Raw genomic sequence first — 16520 nt, forward strand, 5'->3', positions numbered from 1 at the left:
AATTAAAACAATTGATTATCTAAGGCGCACAATAATATCAAGCTACAAACAAAAAAGAAATTTTTTTTTTTTTGTCAAAGGATTCACAGATCCATGATGACAAACTCAAAACAAAAGCATGGCTCATGGAGCAATCTCTTAAACTGCCCAAAATGATTACTACTTATGTGAATATACATGAATTTCCTGTATTCTTTTAGTACACAAAATGTAAAAGAAAATATATTATTACAGGAAGTCAGAACCTAATTCTACCACTCAAACTCTCTTCTTTAGAAATCGAATACTCACTGACAATGAGGGTGGTCGACAAAAATACGTGCCTTACAGGGCACCTCTCCTATAATAATGCTGATTTTTAAAAGCAGAACTATCACAATCCAACCATACCCAGGCCTAATAGGAAGTATTTATTGTTAAGAAATTAGATATAAAGCATATATATATCTAAGTAGAATACCAGGTAGTATTGGAAAGGAAATCGATGAACTTTCTAGATTTTCCTTCCACTTAAAAACATTTTGAGAGAGGCAGGCTATAGTCATCGTTTAATTATACAATCTAATCAACTAAACACAATAGAATTTTTCTCCAAGTATCTCAAGCACAGCTCACTACTTCTTATCCAAAAGATTTAAATTGCCTATTCTCTGCCATTCCCAGCCATTTCTGCCAACATCATAAAAATTACCTTTTATCATTTCCTTCTCACAATGAGAATTCCCTAATCGCACACATCTTTTAGACAGAGACACCTCCCCACCCACCTCCCCACCCACCTCCAAAAACTGGTTCAGACCAAAGACACACACAAAAATAATGACCAAGCTCACATTTCTTGTTTGCCCTTCAAGCGAAGTCTGGTGTCTTCAGCTTGCCTTTCTGGTCTTCAGTGTTGTCACTCATTGCTGGGGGATGTAGTTTAGGACAGCATGAAGCAGCAGAAATAAAAGCTGTTGCTTTAAGAAAACGTTTTCTTAAACACATGGATAAAACAACTTCTACTCTGACTTCCTGGCTGGGTTGCATAAAATCTTAGAAACACTCCTTGACAAGTGAATGTCTACAAATGGGAAAAAATAAAATAAGATAAAATCTAAAAACTTACGTTCTGAACACATTCCGAAGGAGGTCTGATTTGATTTGAAAGCAGGTTTGTATTGATGAACAAAGTTTATTTTGTAGAAAATTAATAGTCTCTCTAATTAGATTTTTGCCTTGCCATCTTCTACACTGTCAATCCTGTCTCTCATAGTATAATCATACATGCAAAAAAAAAAAATCAAATACAGTATTTCCCAAATGCATGGACACTGTGGAAGCTTCATTTTGAAAAAGGCTTTTATTTCCCTTAATACTGGTGCCTAAACGTCATTGTATGTACCAACACTTTCAAATAGCCCAAGAGACTTAAAAAGCCTTCTAAGTTTGAAAACCAAAAAGTTCTGAGTTTTCTGTACCCCAGGACGGTTTTCTTTCCTGAAGCTCAAGCCGAGAAAGCAGACAAAAGAAGCTGATTTGACTGAGCTGTGCCAAGTCTTGCCTTTTTTTCTTTCCTCAGCTCTCCCTCTGCCTCTCTCTCTCCCTTCCCTCTCTCTCTCTCTTTCTCTCTCTCACTCTTTTGCTCCCAGTATGGCAACCTTCCGAGCAGTCTTGGCGGAGGTCCAGCCTGTGCCAGCCTGTCTGAATTCTTGTCTCCAAAAGATGTCCTTTGCGGATCAATTAATACATCTGAAAACAGGAAAACTGTGGTACGGTACCCCAATCCTGGCACCAACAGCATCGACTTCTGCCAAATCACCTTACAGATTTCATGGTATCCTACCTTTCATCATCATTACTAACATGTTCCCGGAGCAATAATGGAGTACTAGAAGCCATTCACTGTTCAGCAATAAGGAATCTGTTCCCTAGAAATGTCCATATGCGACATATGCACAACCTGCAGTAAATCAAAATTCTCCTGTGAGAAGAGATGTATGTAACTTTAATAAGCACCACATACTGTATTTCTTTTTATAAGGCTTGCTTTCCCTTGCCCTGATGCAAAGAATCATGGGAGAATAGAGAAGGAGGCATGCAGATTAAAATTAAAACTGTATGCCCAAATAAGTCATGCTTTATCCTAAAGGAAAAGAACAGAGTTCTGATTGATCAGCAATTCCTATGTTCAAGGAAACTCTATTATTAACTGTACCCATCCAAAGTGTTACTGGACATGAAAGGCAGAAAATTTTCTTTTCAAAACACAAATATCATTAAAAGGGGAAAAAAAGAGTGGACAGAGTAAAATTAAGCATCTTTTGATATTCTGAACTTCAAGTATCAACACAGCCACTTGTTTACTAAATTCATACCACCTAATAAGTATAAATAAATGCTGTTTATTTTTATTTGCAGCATGCACAGCTTTTGAAGCGAAACAGCCAGTCTGTGTTTCACACACATACCTGTCCTTTGTGGATCAGGTAATACATTTAAAAACAGGAAACTGTGGGTATGGTATTCAAATTCCAGCACCAAGAGCATCGCGGTCTACAAAATCATATTTCATTTAAGAAATCATTTTTACCTCTGGTGTTTGAAAATACAGAATACTCTAGACGTGGTTTCATAGAAAGAACCCAGAACAGTAGCCTCTAGTCTTTGGCTCAGTCCTTCTAACTTATGTAACCTCAGGGTTTTCAACTGCTTAATCCATATAATACTTAGTTTGCTTTTCTATCAAATATAAAAATCAGTGATTTCCTCCTCTGTGCTCCCAAAACACTCTGTTTATATTCAGTATACCTCCATTCTAAATGTATAATAATTGGTTGAGTATGTGTCCTCTACCAACCAAATGTGTCATCCTCATAGAGAGGACCATTTGTCACTTACCTAAGAAACCTGAAAGTCTTGCAAGGAGTCTTGCATATGCAGGAGCTCAACAAATCTATTGTGAATGAATTATGGGGATCAATCATATAAACATCACTCTGAAGTTCTATAAAACTATGAAATATAGCACTGAAAAACCAAACAACATCCTACTAAACCATACAGTTGACAGATGAGAGAAATGCTACAGAGATACCTTGAGGGACAAACTAAAGCAGTAACCAAAAGGTTCCATATTACCCTTTCAAATAAGGACTGACAGGCAGTGTGACAGTGGATTTGCAATTTCTAATCAAAGTGTTGAAACCAAAGACAAAGAGAAAATCTTGAAAGTAGCAAGAACTGACTCTTCAGGTATAGTAAGTTCCCTACATATGAACCTTCAAGATGCAAACTTTCAAAGATGTGAACGTGTGTTTACCTGTCCAATTACATAAGTCAGTTCACATGTCTGGCATACATTGTTACACGCATGCATCTTCTACAAGCGGTTGAGCTTTTAAGTACTTAACTGTACAGTACTTTACTGTACTCCATTACTGTACTAAAGCAGTAGAATATCTTTATTTCAAGTCCAGGATGTACAAAAGCAAGTGTTAAAGCAGCAGTTCTGTAGCTGGTCCTGCTAAGAAGTGCCAGGCGATAACAATGGAAACTAAAGTGAAAATAATTTAGAGAGTGGAGCAAGGTTTATAGGATATAAACCTACACAGTACAGTACAGTACTATACAGCCAATAGTGTTAGTCGGGTACCGAGGCTAACTTTGTTGGACTTACAAACAAATTGGGCTTATGAATGTGCTCTGGGGATGGAATGTGTTCGTATACAGGGGACTTACTGAACAAAGAAGGCTTCAAGAGATTAACAGCTGACTGATCAGTGAAAACCATGGAGGCCAGAAGGAGGTGGTATGACACACCAAAAGCCCTGAAAGGAAAACATCACCCACCAGGAATTCTGTCAGCAAAACTCTCCTTCACAATTCAAGCAGATATTAAGACACTCCCAGATAAACAAAAACAAGAGTTTATTGTTAGCAGATCTGCCCTATAAGAAACACTAAAGGAATTTTCCTTCAGGCTGCAATGAAAGGAGACTAGATAGCAACTCAAATCCACATGAAGAAATAAAAAGCACAGGTAAACCCACAGAAGCAAATGTTAAAAACAGTAGAAATATATGTTTTGTTTGTAATTCTTTTTCTTTTATTTGATTTCAAAGACAAAAGCATAAAGCAGAATTATAAAATATTGTTGATAGGCACATAATGTATGAAGATTTGCAACAATAGACTAAAGGAAGGATCAACCAGCTATATAGGAAAAAGCTTCTGTGTACCACTAAAGTTAAGTGGGTATTAATCTTAATTGCATCACTATAAATTAAGATGTTAACTATAATTACCACAGCAATCACTAAGAAAACAACAATGGAATTAAAATGTTACCATAGAAAAATATTTATTTAAAACAAAAGAAGGTGGTAATGAAAGGACAAAGACATAAAAAGACAGATACATAGAAAATAACAAAATGGCAAAAGTAAATCCAACCTTACCAGTATTTAATAAAATGTAAATAAACTAAAGGCTCCAATTAAAGACACAGATAGGCAGGATGAGTAAAAATAAATGACCCAACTCCATTCTCTCTATAAGAGATACATTTTGGGTCCAAAGAAACAAATAGGTTGAAAGAAAAGAATAAAAAAACCTACACCACCCAAACAGCAACCAAAAGAAAGCTGGAGTGATTTACTACTATAAGATAGAATAAACATTAAGACAAAAATTATTATTAGAAGAAAATAAGGACAATTTCTAATGATAAAAGGGTCAGTTAATCAAGAAGATACAACCATTATAAACATATACATGCAAAACAAAAAAGTTCAAAATGCATAAAGCAAAACATGAAATAAATGAAGGAATAGACAATGCAACAAATAAACAATTCAATAATGGTCACAGACTTCAGTAAACAACTTTCAATAATGGATAAAACAACTAGATAGACGTTAGCATGAAAATAGAAGATTCGAACACCATTGGTAAGTAACTAGGCCTAACAGACATTTATAGAATACTGCCCTCAAGAGCAGCAGAATGCACATTCTTCTCAGGGGCACAAGGAACATCTTCAGGACAACATTTTAGGCCATAAAACAAGCTCCAATAAATTTAAAGGATTTGAAACCATACTAAGTATATCTTCAACCACAATGGTATAAATGTAGGAATCAGTAATAGGGAAAAAGATTAGGAAAGTCACAAATATATCAAAATTAAATAATGCTCCTGAATAACCAATTAAAAAATATAAAGACTAGAGTGGAATGTTTAGCAAGAAAATAGAAGATTTGAACAACACTGTCAAAAGTAGGAAATCAAGAGATACCTGGAAGAACAGGCAAGTTTGGCCCTGGCGTACAAAATGAAGCAGGGCAAAGACTAACAGAGTATTGCCAAGAGAACGCACTGGTCATAGCAAACACCCTCTTCCAACAACACAAGAGAAGACTCTACACATGGACATCACCAGATGGTCAACACCAAAATCAGACTGATTATATTCTTTGCAGCCAAAGAGGGAGAAGCTCTATACAGCCAGCAAAAACAAGACCAGGAGCTGACTGTGGCTCAGATCATGAACTCCTTACTGCAAAATTCAGACTTAATTGAAGAAAGTAGGGAAAACCACTAGGACATTCAGGTGTGACCTAAATCAAATCCCTTATGATTATACAGTGGAAGCGACAAATAGATTCAAGGGATTAGATCTGATAGAGTGCCTGAAGAACTATGGATAGACGTTCATAACATTGTATAGGAGGTGGTGATCAAAACCATCCCCAAGAAAAAAAAGCAAAAAGGCAAAGTGGTTGTCTGAGGAGGCCTTACAAATAGGTGAGAAAAGAAGAGAAGTGAAAAGCAAAGGAGAAAAGGAAAGATATATCAATTTGAATGAAGAGTTCCAAATAATAGCAAGGAGAGATGATGAAGCCTTAGGAGAGATGATGAAGCCTTCGTAAGTGATCAGTGCAAAGAAAGAGAGGAAAACAATAGAATGGGAAAGACTAGAGATCTCTTCAAGAATATTAGAGACACCAAGGGAACATTTCATGCAAAAATGGGCTCAATAAAGGACAGAAATGGTATGGACCTAACAGAAGCAGAAGATATTAAGAAGAGGTGGCAAGAATACACAGAAGAACTGTACAAAAAAGATCTTCACGACCCAGATAATCACGATGGTGTGATCACTCACCTACAGCCAGATATGCTGGAATGTGAAGTCAAGTGGGCCTTGGGAAGCATCACTACGAACAAAGCTAGTGGAGGCGATGGAATTCAAGCTGACCTATTTCAAATCCTGAAAGATGATGCTGTGAAAGTGCTGTGCTCAATATGCTAGCAAATCCAGAAAACTCAGCAGTGGCCACACGACTGGAAAAAGTCAGTTTTCATTCCAATCCTAAAGAAAGGCAATGCCAAAGAATACTCAAACTATCGCACAGTTGCACTCATCTCACACACTAACAAAGTAAGGCTCAAAATTCTCCAAGCTAGGCTTCAACAGTACATGAACCAAGAACTTCCAGATGTTCAGGCTGGATTTAGAAAATGCAGAGGAACCAGAGATCGAATTGCCAACATCCGCTGGATCATCGAAAAAGCAAGAGTTCCAGAAAAACATCTACTTCTTCATTGACTATGCTAAAGCCTTTTTGACTGTGTGGATCACAACAAACTGTGGAAAATTCTTCAAGAGATGGGAATACCAGACCTCCTTACCTGCCTCCTGAGAAATCTGTGTGCAGTTCAAGAAGCAACAGTTAGAACCAGACATGGAATAACAGACTGGTTCCAAATTGGGAAAGGAGTATGTCAAGGCTGTATATTGTCACTTTCTTTATTTAACTTCTATGCAGAGTACATCATGTGAAATTCTGGGCTAGATGAAGCACAAGCTGGAATCAAGATTTCCAGGAGAAATATCAATAACCTCATATACACCCCCTTATGGCAGAAAGTGAAGAGGAAATGAAGAGCCTCTTGATGAAAGTGAAAGAGGAGAGTGAAAAGCCTAGTTTAAAACTCAATGTTCAAAAAACTAAGATCATAGTATCTGGTCCCATCACTTCATGGCAAGTAGATGGAGAAACAATGGAAACAATGACAGACTTTATTTTCTTGGGCTCCAAAATCACTGCAGATGGTGACTACAGCCATGAAATTAAAAGATGCTTGCTCCTTGGAAGAAAAATTACGACAACTTGGACAGCTTATTAAAAAGTAGAGACAAGACTTTGCCGACAAGGGTCCTTATAGTCAAAGTTATGGTTTTCCCAATAGTTATGTATGGATGTGAGAGTTGGACCACAAAGAAAGCTGAGCACTGAAGTATTGTTGCTTTTGAACTGTAGTGTTGGAGAAGACTCTTGAGAGTCCCTTGGACTGCAAGGAGATCAAACCAATCAATTCTACAGGAAATAAGTCCTAAATATTTGAATAATTGGAAGGACCTATGCTAAAGCTGAAGCTCCAACTTTGGCCACCTCATGCAAGTGCTGACTCATTGGAAAAGACCCTGATGGTGAGAAAGATTGAAGGCAGGAGGAGAAGGGGACGAGAGAGGACAGTATGGCTGGATGGCATCACCAATTCAATGGACATGAGTTTGAGCAAACTCATGGAGTTGGTGATGGACAGGAAACCCTGGCATGCTGCAGTCCATGGGGTTGCAAAGAGTCAGTCATGAGCGACTGAACTGAGCTGAGAGTGGAACTAAATGAAATAGAGAATAGAAATTGACACAGAAAATCAAAGATACTGTAAGAAAACCACACACCAATATCCCTTATGATTATCCCTGTAAAATTTCTGAACAAAACATTAACAAACTGAATGTAGCAACAAATAAAAAGGATCATAAACCTTGACCAAGTGGGAATTAGACCAGGAATGCAAGATTGGTTCAACACAGAAAAATCAATGAAATATACTATATTAATAAAGGATAAAAACCACTTGCATCAAAAGACAGAAAAAGCATCTGACAAACCAAATACCTTTCATGATTAGAAATCTAGGTCTTCAGAAAGAAAGGAAAAGCACTGAAGGAATAAATGAAGGTAAAAACTTTTATTGTTCTTATTTTTAATTGATCGAACAGATAACAGTTGTTCAAAATGATAGCAATAATGTATTCAGTTATATATGCTTAGGCATATACATACATGTGGGAGCTTCCCTGACAGCAATAAAGAACCCGCTTGCAACCAAGAGACTCAGGTTCAATCCCTGGGTCGCGAAGATCCCCTGGAGAAGGAAATGACAACCCACTCCAGAATTCTTGCCTGGGAAACCGCATGGACAAAGAAGCCTGGCAGAGCTACAGTTCATGGGGTTACAAGAGAGTAGGACATGACTTAGCAACTAAAAAAAAAAAAAAAAAATATATGTATATATGCTGATGTACAGTTACATATAAGCAAAATGAATGACAGCAATGATACAAGAGTCAAGAAGGATTAACTAGGATTATTTTGTTATTATAAGGCACTCATGCTACCCATGAAGGAGTATAACATTATTTGAAACTGGATTTGGATTAGTTGTATAACTGATATACTGATAAAGGCAAGAAAACTGAATCATACGAAATGCTCAATTAAAACCACAAAAGGCAGGGGAAAAATACAAGACAAAAACAGATATAAAACAAGGCAACAAATAGAAAAGAGAAACAAACATGGTAGATATTTATCCAAGTATATCAATTTTCACCTTGAACACCAATACTCTACATGCATCAATACAAGACAAGAGATTGTCACTGTGGATCAAAAACATATTTCTACACAAAAAAAACTGTACACAAATGTTCATAACAGCATTATTCATAATAGCCAAAAAGTGAAAACAATCCAAATGTCCATCAACTGTTGAACAGGTAAACAAAATGTGTTTTCTCCATACTGTGGAATATTATTCAGCAATAAAAAGGGATGAAACCGCAATGCATGCCACAATATGGATGGCCTTTGAAAAATGTATGCTAAGTAAAAGAAGCCAGACACAAAGTCCACATACTATATGTTTCTATGTATTGAAAGGTCCAGAACAGGCAAGTGTACAGACACAAGACTAGCGGTTCCAGGGGCTGGGCAGCAAGAACAACAGGGAGTGGCTGCTCCTGGGTACGAGGTTTCCCCTTGGAGTGAAGAACGTGCTATGGAATTAGTGGTGATGGCTGCACAACACAGTCAGTATACTAAGACCCACTGGACTCTATACTACAGAATGGTGGGGTTTACAGCCTGGGAAGTGAAAAGTGAAAGTGTTAGTCACTCTGCCATGTCTGACTTTGAGACCCCATGGACTATAGCCCGCTAGGCTCCTCTGTCCATGAAATTCTTTTCAGGCAAGAATAATGAAGTGGGTAGCCATTCCCTTCTCCAGGGGATCTTCCCAACCCAGGGACTAAACCTGGGTTTCCTGCATTGCAGGCCAGATTCTTTACCATCTGAGCCACCAGGGAAGCTAAAACCCACTGGATTGTATACCACAGAATGGTGGATTTTACGGTATGTCAATTATATCTCAATAAAGAAAAGAGTTGCAGTCCATCTCTCCAGTATTTCTAAGTGTTATAAATGATTATACCCCTGGGTAAACCCTCAAAAACCCTTCAAGCCTCTTTCTTAAAGGAAATACTACACATTAGCTCTTCCCATGCAGTCCAATGACAGTGGGCTTACCAAGACCTTCTCGGTGCAAACCCATGTTCTGACTCAACCTTTTAATCTCGGCCTTTCTCCACCTCTCTGTGTTCCCCCGCTCCCAGCTCCCCACTTCAGTGGGACACTACTCCCCGTACCCACACAGGATACTGACCAGGAGACCCCAAATTCATAAACATGGGACATTTCTTTCCACTGTGTACTGTTTATCTGATTCACTGGTGGCCTCAAAACCTTCTATTGATTCAAACTCTCAGAGAGAAAGTACACTCAGAAGGCATTGATTCTCAGAAGTTTTATCTAACCCACAAGTTAGTGGTTTCAGATAGGAGCTTGGTCTTTCTACAGACAGCCAAAGTGTATTGAGGGCAGCAGAAGAAATACAGGGTCAAAATGCAAGACTTCCTCTAAACCTGTGGTTTTTCAAACTTCCTTGCACGGATCCTTGGAGATGCTGCAGGGCCTTCACAGAGGTGAAAGAAAAGATAAGCAGGCAGTGTTCTAGGGCAAAAGCCCTGCATTGACCAGAGTAGTTCTGCTTTTATGATGTGTATGTTTGGGGTTCACACAAGATTCTATTTGGCCAAAAAAAGAAAAAAAGGTTTTCTTTAAAAAAAAAAAAAGTTTAATTTCCTTTGTATGTATATATACGTGCTTAGTCGTGTCTGACTCTTTGTGACCTTATGGTCTATAGTCCACCAGGCTCCTCTGTCCATGGGATTTTGCAGGCAAGAATAGTGGAGTGGGTTACCATTTCCTTCTCCACTGGATCTTGCCAACCCAGGGATCAAACCCGCATCTCTTGCGTTGCAGGCGGATTCTTTACCACCAGTCCTTTACTTTAAGCCAATTCAGGAAAACACTCCCTAACGAGCTAACTTGACAATGACTTCTAAGACTGCAGCCCTCTCAGAATGTTTACAATATGAGCTAATGTTGTCATCTGAGATTTAAGATAGTCATGGGGAGCTACTCCCTAACATATTGAGATTATATCTACCTCATCCACAAGATAGAAAATAGAGTTACTGGACCATTTACCTACTGTCTTTTGCTCCCTAGATTTATATCTTTAGAGTTATAATCTGAAACCCCAAAGAGCATGAATCTGATCTTCTTTCCCAGCTACGCATTAAGTCTTGAATACAGTTACGCGCTCAGGAATAACTCTCAAGCACTATCTGAATGACGACTTTGTGCCAGGTGTGTGCAAGGACATGAAGCCCCTGCCATCACAGGGCAGATATGTCAACAGGTAATTACAATTCCAGGTCATCTGTCAGCTATGAGAGAAGCATGTCCACAACATCCTACGGACATAGGAAAGAAATAAGCTGCTGAAGAGTCATCTACCCACCAACTAAAAGTCAAACACATGTCATTCTAGTTAGAATGAATAGAGAAGTTTAAAAAGTGTACTCAAATCATTTTATACACATTTGTTGTGTTCATATTACACTTAAGTTAATGCTCTGGGGGATCCAGAGGCACATCAGAAATCACCCCAGCCCTCAAGAAGCTGAAAGTCTAGTACGAAGATAAGATACCTACAAAATACTCCACTTTATGTGATAGATGTTATTATTTAAATATCTCCCCATATAGGTATATGTATGGCTGATTCATTTTGCTGTACAGCAGAAACTAACACAGCATTGTAAAGCAACTATACTCCATCAAAAATTAATTTTAAAAAGTAAATAAGTAAATAAAAATATCTCCCCAAATCCAAATGTTCCCATGTTCCTTCCTGGAGTACACAATATAAAAATAAATTGCCTGTCTACAAAGCTTGAGTGTGAAATTGTGACGGCCATCCTTCCTAAAGCCAATCCAAATTATATCCACTCTCTCTTTCCTCTCTCCTCCCCTCTCTCTTTCTCCTTCTTTCTTACTTCTCTTCTTTCTCCCTTCTCTAACATCATGCATTTAGTTGTTACCTGCATTCATTAAGTCACTATTTACTGAGCACTTGCTTATGTACAAAATATAGGGTCAGAAGCCACAATGGACACAAAAATGAAATAAAATTCATATATTAGTAATAATAATCATGATAATAAGCACTTTCACATTCACTAATGCATTCACTCCTCATCCAGCCTTTGGAGGAAGACAGGTCTTACTTTATAGAGGAAACTGACATCAAAGGAAGTTACATGACTTGTCCAGGGCATCAGACACCTATCTAGAGTACAGAAAACTGAAGCAACTATGCCAGGTTTCATTACTTGAGGAAGTTAAGAAGATGCAATGAACACAAGCAGCCTCATACATCCCTTTACCTACTGAACAATCCCTCTGGGTGGTAAACTCTGAGTGGCACCTCAAAGCCAACTTGGCCAAACCAGAAATCTTGATTTCTCTTAGAAAAGTTCTTTCCTCCCTCAGCCTCCATTAAACGAGAGTCCAAGAGTCATCCCGGATTCATCTTCCATCAGCCACTAGAAAGGCTAAAAGGAAAAAGATTAACACCAGGAGCTGGTAAGGATGCTGGAAACTGGAACCTCTTACACTGTGATGGGAATGTAACACGGTAAACACCTTGGCAGTTTCTTTAAAAGTTCAATTTATACTCATTGAAGGAGCCAATGATGTCCACCCCTAAGTCTACCTGTGAGAACACATGTCCACACAAAGACCTGGGCAGGAACATTCACTGGAGAATTACTCCTAATAGACAAAGACTGGAAACTACCCACAGTCCACCGGGTGAGGAATGGACAACAAAATGTGGTCTACCTTTCACTACTACATGGTGAAAAGGTACAAATTACTAACAAATTCAACAACGTGGATGAAGCTCAGAAACACTGTACTAAAGGGGAAAAGGCAGACAGACGGGACTACATGTTGCACAATCCAATGCCTATAAAATACACTTAAAAAGATAAAACTGCAGAAACAGAAAGCAGATCATTTGTGGTGTGGGGCTGGGGTAGGAGAAAGGATTGACAGCAAACAAGCAAGAGAGAACTTTGCAGGGTGAGGGAAGTGTTTTCAATTGAACTGCACTGCTCATTTCAAGACTTCAATTTATTAAAAGTCATCAAACCATACACTCAGGACAGGTGAACAGTTGAAGTGTTTAGCAATAATTTACTTCATCCAAGACACTGTATTAGGCCCCAAAGGAGGGACTAAGACACTGTCCCCACCCTGAAGGAGCTCCCAGCCCCCTTCTTCCAATTGCAGAAAGAGAACATGGACATCACAGACATCACACACCAAAAAATGACCGCCCAATAAATGGAACAGGCAGTGAATGTGACAAAGACCAGAGCAATGGGGAGCAAGGTGTTGGGGAGGCCTTACAGAGGAGGTTAGGTTTAACTAACCTCTGAAGGATGGATGATCATCAGAAAAGTGGGATCTGGAGGGCCGTCCTGAGGAAAGACCCAGGGCAGGAATGAGCAATTAGTGGGGCAGGCTGGCCGAAACAGAGGCCACGGAGAGAGCAGAAAGGGGCCCAGCAACCGTGGAAGCATGAAGCCTGGGCCTTCTCATGCGGCTTCCTCAGACCTCAGGCATCTGAGCACCACGTTTATGATTTTTGCCATATTTAAAATTATAGTATGATTTATGTATTATTGGCTTAACATAATTCTCACTTATTTTACCTAGATTCATTTCTAAAGGAGACTATAATACAACTAGACGATGAAAACTAGCATCTTTGCCAAAAACAGAAAATACTATAAATACGGGTGTATTAAATTGTCAAAGCCTGAAGCCATCTCTAAGCCAGAGGCCTATCTCTATTAAAAAGAAAGACTTAACAAGTGAGGGAGAAGGCTTAAAAACACTCAACATTCAAGCACCAAACTGGTACTTTCCTTGATATAATCGGAAGAGCTAAAGACAATTGAAAAAATGAATAGCTTTCTCTCTGTGGTTTAGTCTCATTTATGCCATAGCTTTGAACTGTCTAATATCACCCTGTATTAGGAGTTCCACATTGTGGAAAATGCTGGAGTACAGTAAATCCTGGGGGCGGGGGAGCGGGACAGAAGGGATAATTAATATTTATTTAGCATTTACTACGTGCCAGTCACTGTTCTAAACATTTCTCATGTAATCCTCATAGTAACAATACCTACCTCAAAAGGGTACTGTCAACCTATTTTCAGATTAAGAAACTGAGGCATACAGAGTTTAACTAACTTGTCCAAGGTCATACAACTTGCCCAAGGTCACACAGTTAATAAATGGCAGAGCTGGGACTGAACCCAGGCAGCCTGTCTCCAGTCTATGAACTTAACCATTGCAACTGAGCAGATTCTCATGTGAAATGACATTTCTGGAAGATTCATCTGGCTATGATTTGCTTGCTGAACTAAAGGAAAGAGAGGCCAGAAGACTACTGCAATGACCCAGGCAACTACGGATCCCTTGGGCAGCTGGGCTGGAAGGGTTTATTGCCATTTGCTGTGGACAGCAGAGGGCAGTAGAGGGCTGTGGAGCAATAGCTGGGCCCCCCGCCCAGACTTCCAGCCAGGGACTTCCGATGCAGAAGGGAAACAGGCCTAAGACTCAAGTCAGAGATGCACAGCCTACACCAGAAACAGAAGGGCTAGGGACACCACCGTCCTTAGGGACCAGGAGAAGTCAACCCTGGACGTGGGGATGAGCCCAGAGCGAGCAAAGAGGTGCTAGCGGAGCAGCGTCTCAGAGCGGCCAGGTGGCTGAGACACCAGGCCCTGGGCTGCCCCTAAAGACCTCCTACACTCTGACACTAAGCTCTTCCATATTTCACTTCCAAAAGTAACAGCAACACCATGACCTCTTTTTTTTTTTTTTTAATGGATTTCAGGTCTTTCAAAAGCAGGAAATATGGATGTATCTTGGCCTAAACCTCCTTTAAATTCAAAATACACACTTAGGGCTAGTATCCAGTTCTCAGACAGAGTGTTTTAAAATTAAAATTAAGATACACATTTAAATGGCATTTCCAAGCTTCTGACAGGTCTGAAATATCTTGAATACCGACACCATTCATCCACAGACATAAAAATTGCTTTATTACCTTAAATCTTCCAAAATCATTGTTTGAAAAAAAAAAATAAGATAGCAGATAAAACTGTCAGAAAACCTCCTCAAAGAAAACGCTCTATGCATGGAAAAAGAAAGACTCAAAAAATTAAGAACAAGAATAACTTATCTGGACTGCCTGGTTTGATGCTAAACTCAGGCTTTGTTAAAAAGGTAGAAAAATTCAACTTTGTAAGTTGGGAAAATGTGATTTCTTATTTCCCAGGAGAAAAGCTTTAAGAGCATCAATAGATTTCTCTGGATATCAAGTATTTCTCCATTATTGTGAGTAAATTATATTTAGATCAAAATCAGACGGATTAAATTTCCCTTAAAATACCCAAGAGATTTTAAAAATACAAGGAAACATGTCACATATCCAAAAACAATATTTTATCCTAATACCTCTGTGGAAATATCTCCCCATTAGAATAATTAGCCAGAAAACAAAATTAACCGGAGTTTTAGATATACTAAGTTCAGTATTCTTGCCTTGAGAACCTCATGAACAGTATGAAAAGGCAAAAAGATAGGACACTGAAAGATGAACTCCCCAGGTCAGTAGGTGCCCAATATGCTACTGGAGATCAGTGGAGAAATAACTCCAGAAAGAACGAAGGGATGGAGCCAAAGCAAAAACAACAACCAGTTGTGAATGGGACTGGTGATAGAAGCAAGATTCGATACTGTAAAGAGCAATACTGCATAGGAACCCGGAATGTTAGGTCCATGAATTAAGGCAAATTGGAAGTGGTCAAACAGGAGATGACAAGAGTGAACATTGACATTCCAGGAATCAGTGAACTAAGATGGACTGGAATGGGTGAATTTAACTCAGATGACCATTATATCTGCTACTGTGGGCAGGAATCCCTTAGAAAAAATGGAGTAGCCATCATGGTCAACAAAAGAGTCCAAAATCCAGTACTTGGATGCAGTCTCAAAAACGACAGAATGACCTCTGTTCGTTTCCATGGCAAACCATTCAATATCACGGTGATTCAAGTCTATGCCCCAACCAGTAACACCAAAGAAGCTGAAGTTGAACAGTTCTGTGAAGACCTACAAGACCTTCTAGAACTAACACCCCAAAAAGATGTCCTTTTCATTATAGGGGACTGGAATGCAAAAGTAGGAAGTCAAGAAACACCTGGACTAACGGGCAAATTTGGCCTTGGAGTACAGAATGAAGCAAGGTAAAGGTTAATAGACTTCTGCCAAGAGAATACACTGGTCATAGCAAATACCCTCTTCCAACAACACAAGAGAAGACTCTACACATGGACATCACCAGATGGTTGACACTGAAATCAGACTGATTATATTCTTTGCAGCCAAAGATGGAGACGCTCTATACGGTCAGCAAAAACAAGACTGGGAGCTGCCTGTGGCTCAGATCATGAACTCCTTATTGCCAAATTCAGACTGAAATCAAAAAAGTGGAGAAAACCACTAAACCATTCAGGTATGACCTAAATCAAATCCCTTATGACTATACAGTGGAAGTGAGAAATAGATTTAAGGGACTAGATCTGATAGACAGAGTGCCTGATGAACTATGGATGGAGGTCCATGACATTGTATGGGAGACAGGAATCAAGACTATCCCCAAGAAAAAGAAATGCAAAAAAAAAGCAAAATGGGTGTCTGAGAAGGCCTTACAAATAGCTGTGAAAAGACAGGAAGTGAAAAGCAGAGGAGAAAAGGAAAGATATACCCATTTGAATGCAGAGTTCCAAAGAATACCAAGGAGAGATAAGAAAGCCTTCCTCAGTGATAAGTGCAAAGAAATATAGGAGAACAATAGAATGGGAAAGACTAGAGATCTCTTTAAGAAAATTAGATATACCAAGGGAACATTTC

General features: G+C 39.0%; 1 protein-coding gene across 3 annotated transcripts in view; it reads right to left on the minus strand.

Moving 5' to 3' along the window:
- The window catches only part of MSRA (methionine sulfoxide reductase A), a 383749-nt gene that overhangs the window by 335290 nt on the left and 31939 nt on the right, over positions 1-16520 (minus strand). The window contains exon 1 of one of the 3 annotated variants that reach the window (XM_027549008.1): positions 1109-1507. The exons of the other annotated variants lie outside the window; for them this stretch is intronic. Within the exon in view, the coding sequence (XP_027404809.1) occupies positions 1109-1121 (13 nt within the window). The 5' untranslated portion in view covers positions 1122-1507. Of the gene's footprint in view, positions 1-1108; positions 1508-16520 lie in introns of those variants that run through there. 3 annotated transcript variants of the gene reach the window in all.

The sequence above is a fragment of the Bos indicus x Bos taurus genome, chromosome 8, assembly GCF_003369695.1.
Source record: "Bos indicus x Bos taurus breed Angus x Brahman F1 hybrid chromosome 8, Bos_hybrid_MaternalHap_v2.0, whole genome shotgun sequence".
In the NCBI taxonomy this organism is placed as follows: Eukaryota; Metazoa; Chordata; class Mammalia; order Artiodactyla; family Bovidae; genus Bos; species Bos indicus x Bos taurus.